Source organism: Solanum stenotomum, chromosome 11 (assembly GCF_019186545.1).
Source record: "Solanum stenotomum isolate F172 chromosome 11, ASM1918654v1, whole genome shotgun sequence".
Lineage (NCBI taxonomy): Eukaryota > Viridiplantae > Streptophyta > Magnoliopsida > Solanales > Solanaceae > Solanum > Solanum stenotomum.
Window position 1 is genome coordinate 49,524,035 of NC_064292.1, and position 22,388 is coordinate 49,546,422.

The 22,388-nt window shown below is 38.0% G+C and overlaps 2 protein-coding genes across 7 annotated transcripts in view; both read left to right on the forward strand.

Moving 5' to 3' along the window:
- LOC125845341 (putative late blight resistance protein homolog R1A-10) overlaps nucleotides 1–22,388 on the forward strand; it is a 700,072-nt gene that overhangs the window by 103,763 nt on the left and 573,921 nt on the right. For 4 of the 6 annotated variants that reach the window (XM_049524828.1, XM_049524829.1, XM_049524834.1 and 1 more), the window contains exon 1: nucleotides 14,735–15,076. The exons of the other annotated variants lie outside the window; for them this stretch is intronic. In XM_049524828.1, the coding sequence (XP_049380785.1) occupies nucleotides 14,798–15,076 (279 nt within the window). In that variant the 5' untranslated portion in view covers nucleotides 14,735–14,797. Of the gene's footprint in view, nucleotides 1–14,734; nucleotides 15,077–22,388 lie in introns of those variants that run through there. 6 annotated transcript variants of the gene reach the window in all.
- On the forward strand, nucleotides 17,808–21,806 carry LOC125844412 (putative late blight resistance protein homolog R1A-3). Its single transcript, XM_049523728.1, has 7 exons — nucleotides 17,808–18,982; nucleotides 19,165–19,254; nucleotides 20,087–20,170; nucleotides 20,260–20,299; nucleotides 20,698–20,766; nucleotides 20,855–20,964; nucleotides 21,633–21,806. The coding sequence occupies exons 1-7, from the start codon at nucleotides 17,808–17,810 to the stop codon at nucleotides 21,766–21,768; spliced, it is 1,704 nt and encodes a 567-aa protein (XP_049379685.1). The 3' UTR covers nucleotides 21,769–21,806.

Genomic DNA, 22,388 nt, shown 5'->3' on the forward strand with positions numbered 1-22,388 from the left:
CTTTGTCATTCTTGGCTATTATTTTTTGTCATCTCTCTGTACCCTAAACTTCAACTCCTAAGATTGCGGAGTTGTAATCTGAAACGTTGCTCTTGAGAAGTTAGTGGAGATCGGTGGTTGCAATCCTACACAATTGAGTCGTTAGCATAAACATGATCGTTCAGATTTGAAATAACTGAATCGAATTGTCATATGCAATATTTATCAGTTACACACTTGGGTAAATTCCCATTTTCATCAGAGATTGTCATTCCAAACTTGTCGAATATGAATCGGACTATTTTTGGGCATTTCTTCACCAAATCCGACAATACACTCTTGATAAACCTTACATCCAAGAAGTTGAAAAAAGAAACAATCTTATACGACAAAGATCAACAAATCTAATGAAAATACAACTTTTGCAGAAGATGGAAAGAGTCCAATGGCAAAAACAACTGGAATGGGTCAGCGCCCAAAAACAAAGCAACAGTAGTCCAAAAGGATAAATGTGGGTTTTAAAACTTTTTTGAAATGTTACCATATTGTAAGAAATATAAATGTTTTCTTGAAAATATGTAAAGATAATTATTTAGTTGATCCATTTGGGCCTCTCCATAGACAATTTTCATCCTATTATTTAAGTTATATTTTAATTTTAGCAAGTATTACTAAACTTGGGATAAAACTTGTGTGCTCCTCTGCTTATTTTCTTCTATATCATCCACCAAGACTGATTGTTCGTCTTCGATTTATTATTCAAAGTTAAGGAAAGAGTTTGATTTTTAAATAGAGTTGAGGATGTAATTTTTTTTTCTCTCTGATTAAATATGTTGTTGAAGTAAAGTCACTTATTGATCCCCCATTTATAGAGTGATAGAGTAATCTCGTCAAATGTCAAGAATTGAATGGTAAGGCACAATTCTTACGAGTTCTTCTAACGATTTTTGTGCATTGAAGCATGAAAAGATCCCAAACTCACACTACAACTCGTTTGAACAAACACACTTCGTGCTATATTTTTAATGATATGTATAATATGAAGAAATTAATATAACTTGTTGACACCCAATTTGACCCTCCCCGATAATAATTAATTTCCGAGCTTCTTACTTTTTCAAATGATTTAGAATAATTAGCTTTATATAATTCAAATTAGTTTCAAGGTTATTTTAGGTAATTTCAATCGATTTTCATAGTACTTCGAATAATAAATATATTTCATATAATTATATATGTAATTAATATTTTATAAATATTTGAAAATCACGTCAAAAGATTTCTACCTTTGTTAAAATAAATAATTTATTAATTTAGTTTTAGTTTGAATTATAGACTTAATTTTGAATTAATTAGTTTGGTATTCTAAATTAGTTATTTTATTTCGTTATGACTAAGAAGCTCACTAATTGATACTAATTCGTCTTATTTTAGTTGTTAGCCGAATTCTCCAATATTAATTCAATTTGGCTAAATTTCAACTTAGGTTATAATTGTAATTCAATAGTGATCTTGTAATTGCAAATATAGCCATTCCCTACCTTTGCCTTCAATCCTTTAAAAGACCAAAAACTAGGGCCTTTTTCCAACCTTTCAGCAGCCCATTCTATTTATTCAGCTCAAAAATCATTTTCAGCACTTCAATTTAGCTTCTCTAATTCCAATCAACCCAATTTCCCTTAATTGCTTAGCCCAATTCAGCAACCCAAAACTCCAACAAATTTGACCCCCAATTCGACAGGCCCGATTCCGTTGACCCGGCCCAATTCCTTTTCTCATCAGCAAAAGAAGACCCAGAAACGACTTCAACATCCCCAACAGAGTCGCCATTCTGTTTTATTTTAAAAATATTAGATTGGTTTTAAGAGTCGTCACTTAATTTTTAAAGTAAAATTAAGAAAACTATTTTTTCCAAGAGAATAAAACAGAAATCTAATGAAAATATATTAAAGGGGGTTCGGGGTTCATATTAACATTTCGGAAAGGATTTGAAAGTGCCTGAAATGTCCGCTAATACACGGTTATCCGATAATTAACTATTTGGCTAAATAGTTTTAAGAAAATACGCATGCTTGAATAAATAGAGAAAGTAAAAATATTTACTTAATTTTAAATAATTAATTCAAAATGGTTATCTTTTGGGGGCATTGATTAGGAAGAACCTTAAAATTAAGTAAACACAAAAACGCATAACAACAAATAAATAGAAAGGGAAGGAAGATTTGGGCCCAAGTCTGGTTCTGTCCGTCTGGGCCAGTACTTGGGCCTAATTTTGTTTTGGGCCTTTCAGCCCATTTGCACATGTCCTAAACTATCATAAAAATTAAATTTCTTTTGGGCTTTAGGCCCAATTCTTTCACATGTCCTAGGAACTAACAAGATAATAATAGATAAGTGGGCTTAGTGTCACGGACTTAGAGTTCTCACTAATGCTTCGTGCGGCACTTGACAACTTACTCACGAATCTTTCACGATCTTGTAAGCTCAAGTAAGCCCTTTATGACTAAGATCGCTAAGAGAATGAAAAGAAAGACTTAGAGAATTTTGGAAGAAGGCTTATATTACTTGGAAGAATGCTTTACGAGTTGCTTGGAGGCTTACAACTTTCTTGGTGCCTAGCAAATGAGGGGCACCTCTATTTATACTAACACCTAGGGACTAAAGTGCAAATTAAAATTACTTTCTAAGTCCCTAACTTATTTACACAAAAGCCCCTTTTTAGAATTCTCTACACACTCTAGAGAATTCTAAGGCTTTCTTCAAATATCTAAGTCATTCTTAGAATTAGAATTCTCTAGCCTTCTTGAATAATCTAAAGGATTCTAGAGTTTTCCGCAAACTTCTCCACAACTCTAGACCCTTCCGCCCCTATTTGGACGCAAAATTTAACTGTGATGTGACGCGACGTGACACTTTCCCCCACCTATTGATGCGACGACCGTGTCGCATTGCCGCTACATCGTCATCCGAGCCTTGTGCATGCGCGACCAATAGTCCATTGACTCGATTATGGCTCTTGCGCAACGCCTTTCATATTGCTTCTAGCTTGGTCTTCTGGTCTACCTCCTTCCTAGGAGGCAAGCGCCTCGGCGGCTTCTTTGGCATCACGACATTGTTCTCTTTTGGCACCTTCTTCGCGTGTGGTGGCAGGGACCTTCTTGCACCATTGTCTTCCTTCGAACTTGCAATGGTGGCTCTAGATGTCGACTCCTTCTTCTTAGGGCCTCTTATGACCTGCATGGCCGTTAGTCGGACTTGTCCTTCCGTCTTCGGTACCTTGACCATGGGCACTATACATGATCTTCCTTGCTCTATGACTAGAAGTCGTTGGAGGTAAGGGTCGATCACTGTGTGGCACTGCTGTAAGAACTGTTGCCCAAGAATTGCATCGAAGAGATCTACAGGAGCGACAGTGAAATTGGTCTTACTTTGCCACTTGCTTAACGTGATGCTCACTCCATGCACAACTCTGCTCACGGGAGTTGGGGGTGCATTGACCGTCCTGAGTTGGGCGTTACTTGGACTGTAACTCAAGCCCAACCTTGTCGCTGCCGTCTTGGTCATGATATTGACCTCTGCAACCGTGTCGACCATAGCACGCGCGGGTCTTCTATTTATCATAATGTCGACATATTGCGCATCTCTTCCTCTTGGCTTCTCCGGCTGCTTCGTGATGGCTCCGCATAGTCTTATCAAGCCCAACTGCGTCGTCCCTTCGCCTTGTCCTTGCTCCTGGGCGTCTTTCTCCTTCCGCTCTCGCAGGATGGCACCAAGGCTCTTCAGTTCAGAGCACTTTGCGTAACCATGCGGCCCGCCGCATATGTAGCAACCACCTTTGTTGGCAACCTCTATCTTTCTCTCCGTGTTGCCATGACATCCAGACTTCTTGCTATCGGACTTATAGGTATCATGCTTCTTGGGATATGGCCACTGCTCCTCGCCTTCGTCACGAACTCCCCCACCATGGTCATGACTACCTCTCGCTTCCTCTCTTCTGGCTCTGTCGGGCTTCTCCTGCCTGAAGTCTGTCAAAGCTTCAGCCTGCGTGATGGCTTCATCTATGGTCCTGACCTGCCGACGTTCCAACTCCGTCCTGGCCCAATTTTGCAGCCCATCCATGAAGTGGAACATCATATCATCATCTGTGAGGTTAGGAATTTGAAGCGTGAGGGTAGTGAACTCTTGCACATATGCGCGTATACTGCCCGTTTGCTTTAGCTCCCTAAACTTGCGTTTCGCCTTATAGATGACGTTGTTAGGGAAGAAGGCTTTCTTGAACTCTTCCCAAAATTGCTCCTAGGTGTTGATGGAGCACGTCCACTTCCCTATCTCGGCCTCCTTGCGTCTCCACCATAGCATGGTCATCTCCGAAAAATACAACACAGTGGTGTTGATCTTACTCTCGTCGCTCTTCAGCCTATTGCACTTGAAGTAATTCTCCAAATGCCAAAGGATATTCTCCACCTCTTGCGCGTCACGGACGCTTTTGAACATAGGTGGCTTGGGAGCCTCGACCTTGGCCTCCTTATCTCGGTCAAGCGACGTCGATCCTCCAGCTTCCATGCCTTCCTTGAGTGCTTTCATCTCGGCCTTCATAGTCTCAATCATGCTCAATGCCTCCATGAGTCGACACTCCAAGGAAGTGATGGCCCCCTTCATCTTAAACTCGGTCCGCTGACGTCCCTCTAACTCCTTTCAGATGTTTTCGATCTCCTCAAGGGTGAAGTCTTCAAGAGTTTTGAACTTGTCATCGGCCACATTCAAATGCCGGCCTAATATCTCTACAGCTTGCCTCGCCGTTTCAACCCTTGCGATCCACTTCTCTCCAAGTGTGACGTCAATGGGCTCCTCGCCACCATCATTGTCACTTGCTTCGGTGGTTGAAGGTGGGTGAGATGTTAGCGCCTCGTTTGGTGTGGGGTCGAGCAGCATTTCCTCACTACCCTTTTGATGCTTCTTTCCCTTGCGATTTTTCTTTCCTCTCTTCGGACAGACGTTGGTAGTGCTAGCGGCATTCACGTCTCCTTCGGTTGCCATTCCCTTAGTATCAAACCTCCGCTCTGATACCACTTTTTCACGAACTTAGAGTTCTCACTAATGCTCCGTGCGGCACTTGACAACTTACTCACGAATCTTTCAAGATCTTGTAAACTCAAGTAAGTCCTTTACGACTAAGATCGCTAAGAGAATGAAAAGGAAGACTTAGAGAATTTTGGAAGAAGGCTTATATTGCTTGGAATAATGCTTTACAAGTTGCTTGGAGGCTTACAACTTTCTTGGTGCCTAGCAAATGAGGGGCACCTCTATTTATACTAACACCTAGGGACTAAAGTGCAAAATAAAATTACTTTCTAAGTCCCTAACTTATTTACACAAAAGCCCCTCTCTAGAATTCTCTACACACTCTAGAGAATTATAAGGCTTTCTTCAAATATCTAAGTCATTCTAGAATTCTCTAGCCTTCTTGAATAATCTAAAGGGTTCTAGAGTTTTCCGCAATTTAACTGTGATGTGACGGGACGTGACATTAGGCCCAATAATAACAAAATACAATTTCTGAAATTTGGGGGCCTTTAGGCCCATTTCCTCATTTTCGTATACACTAAGTGTATACTAGTGTATACAATCCCGTATATCAGCTCCAATTCATGTTCGTCAATTTTTTGGGGACAGTTTCCTCGATTCCAATGGCTGGCCGACTCGAAAGGAAGGATTTGAGCCTTTATGGCTCAGAATAAAATGCATGGATAAACGAAGGAATCCGATGGACTCACTCAAAGGTTCATGCAAAGAAACAAAAAAAGAGTGTAATTAATAAATGAATTAAGGCAAATGATCTAATATAACCTGGATCTAATTGTAAACAATAGGACTCAAGCATAAAAATTACTACTCAAATACATCAAGATTTGAAAAGGATTCTGTTCTAAAGTTTGAGTAGAACACACTAACCGAACTGATCATGCATGACACTAAAGGATCGTTTCCACACACTCTTCAGATAGCACAAATAAAACTTATTGCATTTTTTACTAAACAAACCCTACAGTAGATTAAAGAAAAAAATATACTATTGATATAATTCCACTTAACAGTGAAGGAATAAGGGAATGCCATTTTCAACTAATCAACCTAAATAGTCAAAACAATTTTATTCCCAACAATTAATGACAAAAGGGCAGCAAAGGCAACAAGATATGTCAATAAATTTTAGCACAAATTTCACATACTGATGCATACACTTAAAGATGTAGGCAATATATTACTTGGATATGAACCAATCGACTAAAGCTTTTCACCAAATTATGATTTAATAGTCATACTTATCCCAAAATAAATACACTTCTATGTAAGAAAAGATGCTGCCAAATAACTCTTTTTAAAAGAGGTTGGTCAGTTAATCGAGCAAAAGAAAACAATAAAAATGTGAAATCGCAAACACAAGAGAACATAAAAGGAGATAACCAACACTACAAAACAAACCAAATATCATTAAATCGAAAATAACCTGGATGCATATATGATAACTCAGTTCTAGCATGCTTCAACACACAAAAAATAAATAAATACTTACAGACAATAAGCTTATTAGAGCAGAAAGCAAAAAGAAACAGAACAGTCCAACGCAAAGCGAACATTCCATCAGCTTGAAATTACTAGTTCGTCTGCCTATTCTACTCATTTCAAACAAATCGGACTCAACATAAATAAATAGACATGAAGACTAACAAAGAATAATCAACTATCACGACTTAAAGTCAATATTATGAGAATAACAGTGACACAAACAGGTATTAGCAAGGAGAAAGAAACTTGAGGCGGAGAGGAATCAACAATCTTTTCAGACAAATGAACACAAACAACAACATTCGAGTAGCTAAACAGGTTCCATCACTGTAATGACCCTCCTGGTCATTTCTGTGTGTCGTTTAGAGTGTTCCTGTAGCGACCCCAAACCCCAAGTCATTTATGACTTGCTGGGACTGACAGTTCTGTCACCTGGTCGTTCGTTTGGTTTTGGTGCGAGTTTTTGTGTTTTGGAGTTTATGAACCTTAAACGATCATTTTCGATCAAAAGTTCAAGAAGATGACATCGGAATCCAATTCTGATAATTCTATCAGCTCCGAAAGGGTCATTTTAGACTAGTAGCATGGTCGGCATGACTCCCGAGGTTTTCAGTGTGAGTCGGTGCGATTAGGTGTTTTAACTTTAAATTTAAGCCTAAGTTTGACTTTGGTCAACATTCTGAGTAAACGCGCTCATATGAGAATTCCGTCAGCGCGGTTAGCTCTGGAATGTCAAGTTTGGTCTAGATTGACCTTTCTTTTGTGTCTCGAGGTTTTCGATATTTTTCGGAGCTCTTTTGTGGTTTTTGACTTAAAATGACATTTGGGTGTGGGACCAACTTTTTGTCAAGATGACCTAGTATGGAAATTTTGACTGTGCCATTGAGTTCAGAATATCGAATTTGGTATGGTTGCATATTTCGTTTGCGTGCACGGGGTTCCGAACGAGTTCAGAGCACCCTGTCGGAGTTTTTATTTTGGGAAAAAATTGTAGAAAATCTGCTATAAAATGCAGATTCATCAGCAACATTTCCCAAACTTAAAACCTTCACAACTCTCTCATCTTTCATCCAAATTAGGTGATTCAAAGTGCGGGAGCTTCGTATTTTTGGTGGCTTCGTTGTAGAGTGTTCGGAAGTTGTCGGGTGCACGTAGTTCAAGGTAAATTTCGTGATAAACCTTACTGCTGTACCCTTTTTCGAGTTTTTGTTTTTGGCATCCTTGTTTTGGTCATATCTCACTCATTGTAGCTCGGTTTTCGGTGATTCGAAGTCCCACGTGTTGAGAATTGTCGTGGCTTCGTCGTAGAGTGTTCAAGGAGTGCTGGGCACCATTAGGTCCTTGTAGATTTTGAGTTTAGAGTGCTGCAATGTTTTCTTTTAAGTTGATTAAAGTGTGGTTTTCTTGCTTGTTCGGTTTTGCTGCGTTTTTAGCCCCAAATTGTGTTCCATTTTAGCACACAAGTTTGGGGTGCTGTTTAGGGTGTCTTGACGGAGTCAAATTCGGACAGTTCGGTGCGGGTCCCACGATTCCCGTTTTGACTCCAAATTTGACCCATCTCTGTTTATTGTGATATTGGTGTCTAAACGACCGTAATAACGTTGTGACTATATTTTTGATAGCGGGGCAGCGTTTCGAGGACGTTCAGAAAGGGAAAGCTCCGAAGAAGTGATTTTGGAGCGCGTGTGATCGACCTACAGGTAGGCTACGGTTTCCCTCTCTTAGATTGAGCTCGAGAATATGAATGCATGTTTATTAGTTGGGATTTGGGTTGGGTAGTTATTGAATCACGTATAGGTGTTTAAAAATCATGTTTTCGGCTTATTTCGAGAATTATCGGGTAACTGTGAGCATGCTTTGTGTTATTAATTGACCCTCCTCGCTATGTGGAGTGCTTGCATTCTTAATTATTGTTTATTTGAAACATGCTGGGCCTTAGTTTAGGTTGGACTAGGGTTTTCCTTAGAAATACATATTCGAATCCGATAGGCCTTAGTTTTGCCCCGACGTCGCTCGGCCAACTTAGATCCCTGTAGACTGATATAGCAGACTTGAGTCTGATAGTTTGGGCCTTAGCTAGGCGATACGCTTTCTCCGACTTTAGTTATCCTTATTTTCCCCTATGTTACTGCTTCACGAGTTACGTCGGCGACACTAATTCTGCTTCGCGACTTGAATTTGATTTTCAATCCAATTCTAAGGACTTACATTGATTGGCTAAGTGTGGACGATGTTCCACAGACATTTATGAGCGTGAATCGATTATGACTCTTTTAGCAGCTACATTGGTACCTTTATAGAGCATCCGGTTTAAGGTTTGGCCTCTATTGCCTAAATACTTATATAGAGCATCTGATTTAAGGTCCGGCCTCTATTGCCCAGGTACTTAATTGGAGCATCCGGTTTAAGGTCCGACATCTATTGCCCAGATACTTATATAGAACATCCGGTTTGAGTTCCGGCCTCAGATACTTGATACTTGTGATTGGTTACTTGGGTACTTCTGGTGAGCATCCGGTTCGAGGTCCGACCTTCGTACTGTCAGATTCTACTAATTGGGGTTGAGGTTCTGGTTCGATGTTCTCCGTTCTTGGGTTCTTATATGCAATTCTTTTTAGTTATAGTTATTTTGTGTACTCGTCGGGCTTGTGGGGGTCCATTTGGGTTTTTATTTAACTTGCGCACGAGTGTACCTTCTGGGCTTATGAGGGTCCAGTTAGGTGTAGTTAGCTTTTAGGTTACTTTAGTTAGTTCTTTCTACACTCGTGTGCATTCCATTGTTAGTTAGATTTTCGTTCTTGACTTCGGTTTATGTTATTCCTTCTTTTCATATTGCCTTTACTTTTCAAGTTCAGTCGGCCTATGATGCCTACTGGGTACCTGTTGTTTTGGTACTCATGCTACGCTCTGCATCTGTTTCGTGATGCAGGTCCGAGCACCAGTGGTCAGCGTTGATCCAGTTTGGAGTAGTCTGATCCGGAGACGGGGGTGAGCACACGACATTTTGTACTATTTCAGTCTCCATCTGTGTATATAGACTTGTCTTTTACCTTTCGAGACAGTCCAGTCTCTGTGGTCCACTTTAGGGACTTGTACTCATTTTGTTAGTAGCTCTGTACTAGTGACTTCCAGGTTCTGGGAGGGATCTTTATTTGTATAGATGTTTTGGTTTGCTTCCGTCTGTTTATGTTGTTATCTTAAATTTTGCCAAATCTTGTTTAGTTCTGCCCTTAGACCCATTACTTGTTGTTTCGGGTTACGGGTTGGCTTACCTACTGGTGGGTTATAGTAGGTGCCATCATGATTCGAGGAATCGGGTTGTGACAATCACTGACTTGTAGTCGACACTAAATTGAAAACGATAAGAGAATTCCAACACTTAGAAGACTTGCAATGACTAAGAAATAAACAGCCAACACATTAAGAAAACAAAGAGGTTGAACTGAAGTGAGGTTTACCTTTCACGGGGCAGCGAAACAGGGACGGGACGAGCAGGGAAGTAATGAGCTTTCACCACCAAAAGCATCTAAGAACCTTGAATGAACCACACAAAGCAAATGAGAACAAAGACTGATCGAAATCTTCGCTTCCGGTCTCTCCGTAGTTTCAAGAACTTTATGGTTCCAGTGTATTTCTTCTTCTCAAATGTATGCTAAGTCTAATATTTTTAAAATAAAACAATACTAATTAACTATTTAGCCATTTGGGGTTATGAAAATGAAGAGTCGTTTGGTAGGGTACTGTATAAAAATAGTACCGAGTAAGGTATATGTATTAGTAAAGTTGGTTATGCTTAGATTATTGCTTATTCGTGATTTTAGATTGATATATTCAAGGCCAGTGGCGGATCCAGGATTTTTACTCAGGGGTTCAAAGTATAAAGGAGAAGTTCAGGTGGTAATGCAAGTGTGCGGTGACCGTAGTAGTCCCTCGGCATGGAAGATGACTTCAACACCATACTTGATCGCCTCACTGCCCAAATAGACGAGTTAACTGCCATATCATTTTTTGGTATGGGTGGTATAGGTAAGACAACTCTTGCCAGAAAAGTTTTTGGTGATTCATTTATTCGTTCTCGATTTGATAAACATGCATGGGTCACTATCTCCCAAGAATACAATGAGAGACAAATGCTCTTGAAGTTACCTTTTCAATTACTAGTGGAAGCAATCAAGAAATGAGTGACGATCAACTAATGGAGTCTGTGTATAGAGGTCTGAAGAGTAGGAGATTTCTAATTGTCATAGATGATATTTGGAGTACTGAGGCATGGGACCAAATGCAAAGAATATTTCCAAATGATGACAATAGAAGCCGAATTCTACTAACCACTCGGCTCAAGTATGTTGCTGATTATGTCAATTGCCCTGATTATCCACCTCATAATAAGTCCTTTCTAAGTCTTGATGATAGTTGGAATCTATTCAGCGAGAAAGTATTCAAAAGAGATCCATGTCCTCATCTACTAGAAGAAATAGGGAAGCATATTGTACAACAATGTCGAGGATTACCTCTTTCGATTGTTGTCGTTGTTGGACTTCTTGGAAAAATGGACCCAACACATGATAATTGGAAGAAGGTTGAGGAAAATCTGAACTCATTCTTTGGTACGGTATCCGAACAGTGCAAATCAATTCTTTCTTTGAGCTACAGTTACTTACCCCAATATTTGAGGGCTTGTTTTCTCTACACTGGAGGTTTTCCTGATGATATGGAAATTGGTGTTTCAAGTTGATTAGGTTATGGATTGCTGAGCAATTCGTAAAGGCAAGAAGCAATAAAAGGTTAGAAGTGGTGGGAGAGGAGTATTTAGAAGAGTTAATTGATAGAAGTCTAATTTTGGGTGATAGATTAACGGCTAGTGGAAGGAGGAGAAGTTGCAAAATTCATGATCTTCTTCGCCAACTATTCCTAAGTGAAGCTCATAGTGAAAATGTTGTGCATACCATGAATTGGAAGGTCCCCATATCCTTAGAAGCCTTATTTGATCAACGGCGAGTGATCCTTCTATCTAAACTTCAAGGGACCCATGTTTTTCCTACAATGAATAGAAGTGCTATAACCCGCACCTTTATTTCAATGGAGTCTTTTAGTACATGTTTTCCAAAAGGGATTTACTCCATTGTTTCACAGTTGAAGTTGCTTAAGGTGTTTGATGTATTATCAACTGAATACGATTTCTCTTGGGTAATACCTCAACTTGTACATTTGAGATATGTTGCTGCAAATATTGTGGAACATGTTTCACTAGTCAATTTGAGAAATCTACAGACCATAATTCTTGAAGGTTATTATGGTAGTACAGAGTTGAGGCAATCACTTGATATCTGGACAATGTCAGAGATAAGATATGTGGATATTCGAGGGACACTATATATATCTAATCCTCTTGTGGCAGAAAATAATAGTATTGGAAAACAAGCTTTGTTTCTCAATAACTAACAAACACTTTGTCTCAATAACTCTCCTTTTGTTGCAGAAATCATAAGAAGAACTCCCCATCTGAAAGTAAAGCTAAAAGATTTTAGTTAATCGTCGTATCATTCTTGATTCTGTCAATCTTCTAGAGAAACTGGAGACACTATACCTAGCAGGACAGGTGATTTTCTCTGGGAATATTTTGCCTTGTAATCTCAAGAAGTTGTCATTAGCATATACTTGCATACCATGGGAAGATTTGAATTTGCTGGCTAATTTACCCAATCTCGAGGTGTTTGAAGGGTATTCTGCATTTCATGGAATAGATTGGAAACTAAAAGAAGATGTTGTGTTTCGCAACTTAAAATATCTACAGCTGTGTGAGTGCCTAAATCTGCAAAGGTGGGAAGCAGGTAGTGATAATTTTCCGATGCTTGAGAAACTATTACTGCGTATGTTGGTTGAACTGGAAGAGATTCCCCAGAGTATTGGAGAAACAATGACACTAAAATTGATCCAAGTAAACCTATGCAGCTCTGGTGCAGAGATTAGTGCAAATAAAATTCAAGAAGAGCAACAAAGCTGGGGAAATTATGAGCTTCACGTTGAAATTATTTGAGTATGTTAAAATTCCATCATTGACTATTAGCCAATTCTTATTAATATGTTCGTGTCATCAGTCTTTGTTGAGTTAATTTTCCGTGATGAGTTGCTTGGTTCCTTTTGTTCAGCAATCAATTATTGAAACAACTATTCGAAGAACTTGAAAATGAAAGTCTCAACTCTGAAGAAATATGCCAATTTGCTGACGATATCCGTCCAATTTAGGCAAAATTCATACACTGCCTGCATACAGATCTTTCATCAAGCGCTTCGGGTATGATATATACTTATTTATTATGTTTGCATTTCTCTTTACGCACAAACTTCATATATTTATACAAGTTTCAGTGTCTACTTGTGTACACCGAGAATTGGAGGGCATAAATATGAAAAGAGGCTAAGTTAAAGTGCACATTTATGTATTATGCTGAAAAGTAGTCACTCCAACTTTCAGTATGACATCTAGGCACCTCACCTCAACTCATCTCCATTGTGTCAGTTGAACACTCCAACTTACAAAATTATCAACTACGCAATATCAAAGTTTTGTGTCACGTTCACGCGGTTGAGTGTCCACACGACACAATGGGGACTAGTTGGAGGCTTTAGTTGTCAATTAAGACCAAGTTGAGTTATCTAGATGTGCACTCTCAAAGTTACGTTTAATTACTTGCCAGCTGAAACCAAATTTGAGTGTTTGTTTATGTATTATGTCAATATAACATTGCTTCAAACTTCATATTAATAAGTCAGTTTGTCTGGTAAATGTTTTTCTTAAATGATTACTTCTATTCTTATTCTGATAATTTAATGCATTTTCATGGAATAGGCCCATGGTCTAGAGCAGTAAGAACCACCAAAAGTATATCAGGTACTCAGCTGAAGATCTTGAACGCATGCTTGGTGAATTTTTCGAGGGTAAGACGTTGAATGAGCCAAAACGATGAACCTCTGACTAAAAAAGCTAGGCATTCTGCACTATTTCTCTGCTGATACACGACATAGTTCTTTTGCCAACATTGATGGCTTTGGTTAGAGGTGGAGGTGTTTCACCAACTGAGCAATGAGCCTCACTCGCCTTGCCAAATATATTCATATTTGGTTGTATAATTTATTCTTGTTTTTTTAATGTTTTGCGAACAATTTTTGTAGCTGGGATAAGAAACCTTTACGGAATAGGGAGACAATGAACGTGCCACTTGTTGGACGTATGATTGAGGTATCTCGTAGAGCTTTAATGCTTTTGACACATGCTTTAATGGGGTTTGGAAAAGATCCCTCCATGTAAATTGCAGTGATTTGTTTTTAAGTGTTTCAAATAGTTGTTACCATATTGTAAGAAATATATATATGTTTGCTTGAAAATATGTAAAGATGATTATTTAGTTGATCCATTTGGGCCTCTCCATAGACAATTTTCATCCTATTATTTAAGTTATATTTAAATTTTAGCTAGTATTACTAAACTTGGGATAAAACTTGTGTGCTCCTCTGCTTATTTTCTTCTATATAATCCACCAAGACTAATCGTCCGTCTTCGATCTATTATTCAAAGTTAAGGAGAGAGTTTGATTTTTAAACAAAGTTGAGAATGTAATTTATTTTTTTGGTAATAAACTGTAAATATATTACCTTAACAAACAAAGAAATCACAATCTAAAGAGAACACTAGATCCAACCCCCCTCAAGGAAGGTTATTGGACTGCTAGTGCCTCAGTACGCAACTATACATTGCATTAGTTCTATCCTTACATCCAAGAAGTTGAAAAAGAAACAATCTTATACGACAAAGATCAATAAATCTAATGAAAATACAACTTCTGCAGAAGATAAACAAACTTGATTTCGCATCAATACAGATATGAACTTTTGGACTTAAAAGAGTCCAATGGTAAAAATAACCGGAATGGGTCAGATCCCAAATACAAAGCAACAGTAGTCCAAAAGGATAAATGTGGGTTTTAAAACTTTTTTGAAATGTTAATAAGAATCCTTACTGGTTTATTTGATATTGATATTTTGAAAGATTTTTCCATTAGAATCTTTTTAAGTTGAAGATTTCTTAATTTCTTAAAAAAATTAAGAAGACTTGAGTTCTCCTTTCCTTCCATTAGAACGACTTGGAAGTGAATGATAACGAATTAAAAGTTAAAAGTTTCACTTTAAAGGGTGAGTATCCTATGTCTTTGTCCCCCATTTAGAAAAAGGTGGTGATAAAGAAAAGTAAATCATGTGGACAAAATCTCTTAGCCTAAGAAATAAGAATAACATAGCAGAGAGATTAAATCTGCAAAGCCTCTTATCTTTTACTCATTCCAACAATCAAAGAGAAATGGCTTATGCAGCTCTTTCTTCACTTATGTATACATTGGAACAACTCTTCAAACCTAATCAATATTTCGTTTGTCCAAGCTATACACAACAACATGTTCAATCTCTCTATCAAAATCTTTCTGCTCTGCAACTTTTCCTTGACAATACTACCACAAAGGATATTGAAACTCTTAAGGTATGTAATTAATTCACTAGTATATATAGTTATCAAAATCTTACTGATCTAATATATATTTTTTAACAATAACTAATTTATCGAGTTTCAATTTCAAGGTTGTAGAAAAGAGGATCAGAAATGTAGTATACGAAGCAGAAGAGAAAGTTGATTCAAGCCTAAGAAGCATCATTCTAACTGATTGCCCAGAGAGTAGAGAAGGGGCTTGTAAATTCTTCGAGGAAGAATTGCTAAAAGTGGATAAAGATGTTGACTCTCTCAGGAAGGAGGTGAAGGTGGCTGAGTTTAATAAGCATGGAAGCAAATCTACAGAATTAGCAACAACTTCCTTCTCACCAGAAAAAGGTACAATTGAGGAAAATACTATTGTTGGGATGGAAGATGACTTCTGTCACGCCCCGAGCCTACACCCTGGGCGGGACCAGCACCTGGAGACCATTGCTGGCCCCAGGCGAACCCTTGGCCTGACTTTCTTAACTCAGCGGAAACCTAACTCAACAGAATAACTCAACGTCATACAAAGACATGAACAACTTAACTAATAAAATATGGCCCAAAGGGCAACTCGAGCCTCAAAATAGAATATTTACATATACATGGATGAGAGGCTCAAAATAACTGACTGACTGTCTATTGAAGCCTCTAATATACTAAGATGGATGTGGGGACAGACCCCGCAACATCCTAATAGAACAAAACTAAGTACACAAAATAATTGAGTCCTCCGGAACGCAAGGAGGCTCACCACAGACTCTGGAGTGCTCAGCTGGATCAACGACGTGCAGGATGCTGATCCGGGGTACCTGTATCTGCATCATAAGACGATGCAGGCCAATTGGCATCAGTACATGGAATGTACGAATATGTGAGCTGGAAAAAACGGAACCACAACTTAAGCTTGAAAGGAGGACAAGAGATCACTTACCTTGACTCTGAACGACTCATATACATAACTGGACTCAAAGTAAAGCAATAAGACACGAGCCACACATATAAAACTTGTAAAAGAATGTAAATGACTTAGATCGTTAAGGATAAAATGACAACAAACTCCACTTTGGTTTTATAAATATAATACAGCTTTTGTGGGAGGTTCTTTAACCGACAACCACCACTACGAGCCTTAGTGATGATACAACGTTTTACCTCACGTTGCCAAAGGACCATCCTATACCTTGCCATCGATATAGGACCTTACTTTTGCTTAGTGGATCCACTAGCCTAATCTTACGTGATCATCTAAAAAGGATGATACGACGAGTCCCATGTTGGCGCATGGTTCTTATGGGGAGTTGAGTTAATATGAACTCGTGTCCCCAATTCGGTGCTCAATACTACTCCCAAAAATACTTTGGCTCATGCTTTTAAAATAACTTCTTTCTTTGATTGAGATAATTACTCAAAACTTTAGCCCAAAGGCTCCTTTGGGGAAAGAAAACATGATTCCCTTCTTATTCAAATATAATAGCATTTACAACCTCCTTTGGGATTACTTAGTTCCCTAATAGCTTTCTCTTTTCTTTTTTTTTTTTTAAAAAAGAACTCAACTTTGAACTCATGACTTAGCTTGAAACCAAGACTCTTACTCGACTTGAAACTTCACTTGACTTGGAACTATCTTTCCTTGAATCGGAATTATGAATTCAAGGTGTTCGATCACAGGTTATGGAAGGATTCTTGAACGCTTAGACGCACTTTGGAACGTCGAAAACAACTATAAAACATAGGTGAATTACTTTGGAACATGCATGAGAAAGTGAGAAAAGAAGAGGGGAAACTTGGCTGAGACTTTAGATTTCTGGTGACACAGATAAGACTTACGGACGCCATCGACGGACCGTAGATGGACTTACGGTCCGTACTGCAGGTCCGTAGGTTGCGTCAGAGATTTTCCCCAGAATTCGTTTAAGAAAAAGACTAAGTGTTGACCTACGGTCCTGACTTACGGTCCGTAGGTCAGGCCACGGACCGTAGGTCGTGACCGTAGATCGATGCCCCAAAAACCAACTTCTGTTCCGATTGACGGTTGACCAGTACGGACCGTCGATCGATCTACGGTCTGTAGGTCAGTCCCGTAGATGGGGATCGACAGCCCAGAAATTTCTGCAAATCGATNTGGAGTACTGAGGCATGGGACCAAATGCAAAGAATATTTCCAAATGATGACAATAAAAGCCGAATTCTATTAACTACTCGGCTCAAGTATGTTGCTGATTATGTCAACTGCCCTGATTTTCTGCCTCATAGTAAGTCTTTTCTAAGTCTAGAAAATAGTTGGAATCTATTCACCGAAAAATTATTCAAGAAAGATCAGTGTCCTCCTTTACTTGTAGAAATAGGGAAGCATATTGTACAGCAATGTCAAGGATTACCTCTCTCGATTGTTGTTGTTGCTGGACTTCTTGGAAAAATGGACTTAACGCATGACAATTGGAAGAACGTTGAGGAAAATCTGAACTCATTCTTTGGTACGGTATCTGAACGGTGCCAATCAATTCTTTCTTTGAGCTACAACTACTTACCCCAATATTTGAAGGCTTGTTTTCTCTATGTTGGAGGTTTTCCAGAAGACACAGAGATTAATATTTCCCAGTTGATTAGGCTATGGATTGCTGAGCAATTCGTAAAGGCAAGAAACAATAAAAGGTTAGAAGTGGTGGCAGAGGAATATCTACAAGAGCTAATTGATAGAAGTCTAATTTTGACTGATACACAAAATGCTAATGGAAGGATGAAAACTTGCAAAATTCATGATCTTCTTCGCCAACTATGCCTAAGTGTAACTCATACTGAAAATGTTGTGCATATCGTGAATGGGAATGTTCCCATGTTCTTATTGGAAGCCATAGATGATCAACGGCGTGTGATCGTTCTGTCTAAACTTGAAGAGAAGCAAGTTTATCCTCCAATGCATAGCAATGGTATAACAAGTATAGCTCGTACCTTTATTTCAATGCAATATTTTCAGTACTCCGATTTTCCAGAAGGGATCTGTTCCATTTTTTCAGAGTTCAAGTTGCTTAAGGTGTTGGATGTATTAAATGTTTGGTTAGATTTCTCTAGTGTAATACCTGAGCTTGTACATTTGAGATATGTTGCTGCAAGTATTGAGGAAGCTCTTTCACTAGACAAATTGAGAAATCTACAGACCATAATTCTTCAAAGAAATATCGGTATCAACAGCTCTAGAGAGTTGGAGCAGCCAGTAGATATCTGGAGAATGTTAGAGCTAAGACATGTGGATATCAGATCGCCACTATATATATCTAATCCTCTTGAGGCAGAAAATCCTTTGTTTCTCAATAACTTGCAAAATCTTTATCTCTATAACTCTCCTTTTATTGTGGAAATCATAAGAAGAACTCCCAATCTAAAAAAGCTAAAGTTGTTGATAGATGATTCTGATCATCCTGACTGGCCTGCAATTCTTGATTCTCTAATTCTTCTAGAGGATCTGGAGACGCTACTCATAAAGCTGGAGAGCATTGACCTGAACATTTTCTCTGGAGATATTTTGTCTTGTAAAATCAAGAAATTAAGTCCTAATATCAAGAAATTGATGTTATTAGGTACTTATATACCATGGGAAGTTGTGAATTTGTTGGCTAATTTACCTAATCTTGAGGTGATCGGAGGGGAGTATGCATTTGCTGGAACAGATTGGAAAGTAGATGAAGATGTTGTATTTCACAAATTAAAATATCTACAAATTGGTGAAGCAGATCTGGAAAGGTGGGAAGCAACTGGTAGTGATAATTTTCCTATGCTTGAGCAACTAATACTTTATGGGTTGGATAAACTGGAGGAGATTCCGGAGAGTATTGGAGATATAATGACACTAAAATTGATCAAAATAGATAATTGCAGCTCTTCTGTAGATAATAGTGCTAAGAGAATTCAACAAGAGCAAGAGAGCTTGGGAAATTAAGAGCTTCAAGTTCGAATTACTCCAAAGGTATCTTCATTTCCATCTTTCATTATTATCTTCTTCCTATTTTGTTTTCACCTGCTAAAAAAGACTTGTAAACTTGGAACATTTTGTTAATTTGTGGTGTATTTCTAAATTATTTTTGGGAATTGTGTACTAGGAATGAAGATGAAGTAAGAGAAGGGGACTTGAAGGAAGCTGGTGATGATTATACTGCTTCTCATTATATACTTCCACATCTTCTCAATTTGTGAGTTTCACTCCCAATTAAATGTTTTATGTTATTCTTTTAATTTTCTTTCTCTTACTATGTTTTTAAATCTACTACCATGTATATTGTAGCAATCAGTCACATGCATGGCAGAGTCAGAATTTTCACACACTCAGAAAATACGACTAGCATATAAAGTGAGGCGGAAAATATTGTTTACTTCCATATTTATCTCCAACTTGTTTGAAATGGAGTTATTGTTTTATTGATTAGAGATGGCAATGAGACGGGGCGGGTTGAGCTTAACCCGCAATAATTTTAACCCGCCGCGCATAACAACTTTTTTTCATTTTCAACTCACCGTACCCCGCCCCACATAAATTTTTGAATATTTGCCGTTTTTAATTAATTTTGATACTAAAAAGAAAATTCATAAAAATAAATTCATTTTCTCATTAAGTTGTATTAATTAAATATATAATAACTTAGAATTTTATTTTTTAAAGGTTAATTGGGAAGCATGTAAAAAACCGTATAAGTAGTTTTTATTGAACCATTTTCACGTACTATCTCGAATATTTTAGTAACTTTTAAGAAATTATCTTAATAAATAATGTTTATCACTCTTATAACAGGTAAAAAGTTAAAATTAAGTTTGAACCTGCCACCCGCTCCGCCCCGCATTAGTTTTTAAAAAACTCACTTCACCTCGCCCCGCATCCCAACTGCCCCACCCCACATAGCCTTAAAATCATCCTGCCACATTGCCATCCCTATTAGTGATATCTGTTAATCAATAACTTATTAGTTAATTAATCTCTTTTTTTATAGTAATTATGATCATGACAAGCTTTCTGCAAATAAATTTCAGATATTCATCACGAGCCAAGGCACAAGATTTTGAGATTTATGGTCCAAATGCAACATTTGAAGATCCCCTTATGCATGCAGAGGGGTATGCTAAACTTGTCTATCCTTTCACACGTCTAGTAATTAGCTTGTTCCTTTTGTAATCCTGACTATGAATTTTTCTGTTGATGGCAGGGTAAAGCAGATTAAATTGTCATTCTATTCGCTTGGGAAGGTCTAAATAATTTACTTCTTGCTAAGTGTCCTATTTCATACTAGTCTCCTACTATGCTAGATTGATACACTTTATTGTGGAAAGGAAAAAAAAAGATATAGGCAAGAACCTTTTGGAAAATTGCATTGCGCGATGCAGTTTTAAAATCAGTTTTGCTTCTAAAATAGGGATACCATAACTTATTTCTTGAAAGGAAATACATCACGAAAATATCTAAGGCTCCCAGCATAATCTCCGTTGTATGTTGAAAGACTGTAACTACTATGGTCTACGTCAAAAGTTCTTAGCCAACCCTTTCTTCTTAAAGTTAATCAATTTATTTCTATATTATGTCTTCCTTTAGGCTTGGGATTGTTGTGTATGGATAATGTCAAACTGTTGCTTTTTGTACATTTCAGGTGTTCAGTGAGTCGAGAATCGTGGAGTACAACGTCATACAGAAAGAAATTTCTCCTGTAAATAAAGAGGTTTAAGATACATCCATCCTATTGCATCTTCTTTTCGCTTTGTTTATTCTCTGCTTTAGAACTCTGACATTAAGGTTGATGGCTTCAGATTTTAATTGAAAACAAACAATATTACAAGTTCTTGGGGAAAGACATTCATATGATATCACTAATCAAGTTGTACACAGAAGGAGGAAAGGTTGTTCGTCATGAAGATTGGTATGTATATATTTCACATCAAGAATTCTCGCCATGACATCCTAACATTATTTTTCAGTTTGTGTAAATGTAAGAGGCAAGTAACACTTTGTTTTGCCATAGTGTACTTCTTTAAGTATGTTCATGTTCTGTGCAACTTCACATGTTCGATAAACTTAATCCTCAAATCGCACAAATTCATGGTTGGTTAATGCCACTTTTAGCTATCTCTGTGTTCTTGACGAATGACATAATTTTGCCAAAAGATGTTTCATTTTTGGTAAAACGGAATAAGGCTTGCTAAGTTGTGTTCTCCCTCATTGGTATAATGTGACTTGAACCCTCGACCAACAAGCTTAAGGCAGAGGAGTCTCACAAATTGAGCAAGTCTCACTCGTCTTGCCAAAATATACTCTTATATAATGTTTTGTGTACTTGTCACATGACATACTTTTGCAAAAGATGTTTCTTTTTGGCAAAACGAATGAGCCTTGCTAAGCTGTACTCCCCCATATTTGCTTACAACATGACTTGAACCCTCGACCAATATAATTGGTTAAAGGTGGAGGTGTTTCACCAACTGAGCAAGCCTCTCTCGTCTTGCCAAATATATTCTCTATATATATAATATAATGTTTAGTCATATAGTTTATTCCTATTTTTGAGTGGTTGTCAAACAATTTTTGCAGCTGGGATAAGAAACCTTTATGGAATAGGGAGACAGCGAAGGTACCACTTGTTGGTCGTGTGATGAAGGTATCTCGTAGAGCTTCAATGCTTTTCACAGATGCACTAGTGGGGTTTGGAAAAGATCCCTCCATGTAAATTGTAGTGCACTATTTATAAGTGTTTGAGGATGTAATTTTTTTTTCACTCTGATTAAATATGTTTGAAGTAAAGTCACTTATTGATCCTCCATTTATAGAGTGATAGAGTCATCTCGTCAAATGTCAAGAATTGAATGGCAAGGCACAATTCTTACGAGTTCTTCTCACGATTTTTGTGCAATTGAAGCATGCAGACAGAACAAACACACTTTGACTATTTTTTTAAGGGAAAATGCATAAGTACCCCCCTAGACTATGACCGAAATTCCAAAGACACACCTAAACTTAACTAGAGTCCTATTACCTCCCTAAACGTAACTAATTTAAAATGGAATAAATACACCCACAAACGCTGACATGTCGTAGAGAGTGTGCACACTCTCTTGAAGGCAAGTGATGAGTGCACAAATTGGACACGTCGTTTTTTAATTGAAAACTTTATAATTAGTTAGTAAACATATTTATTGATAATCAAATGGGAAAATGCATAAGTACCCCCCCAGCCTATGTCCAAAATCCCTGAGACACACCTAACATTTACTAAGGTCCTATTACCCTCCCCCCCGAACTTATTTTATATATAATTTTCTACCCCTTTTCGGCCTACGTGGCACTATC

Bases quoted from the DNA above. Each gene is read 5' to 3' on its own strand.
- LOC125844412 (XM_049523728.1), top strand. From the start codon at position 17,808: ATGAAAACTTGCAAAATTCATGATCTTCTTCGCCAACTATGCCTAAGT. The intron at 20,171-20,259 runs GTATGCTAAACT...TGTTGATGGCAG, and splicing joins CCCCTTATGCATGCAGAGGG to GGTAAAGCAGATTAAATTGT. The intron at 20,767-20,854 runs GTTTAAGATACA...TGATGGCTTCAG, and splicing joins TTTCTCCTGTAAATAAAGAG to ATTTTAATTGAAAACAAACA.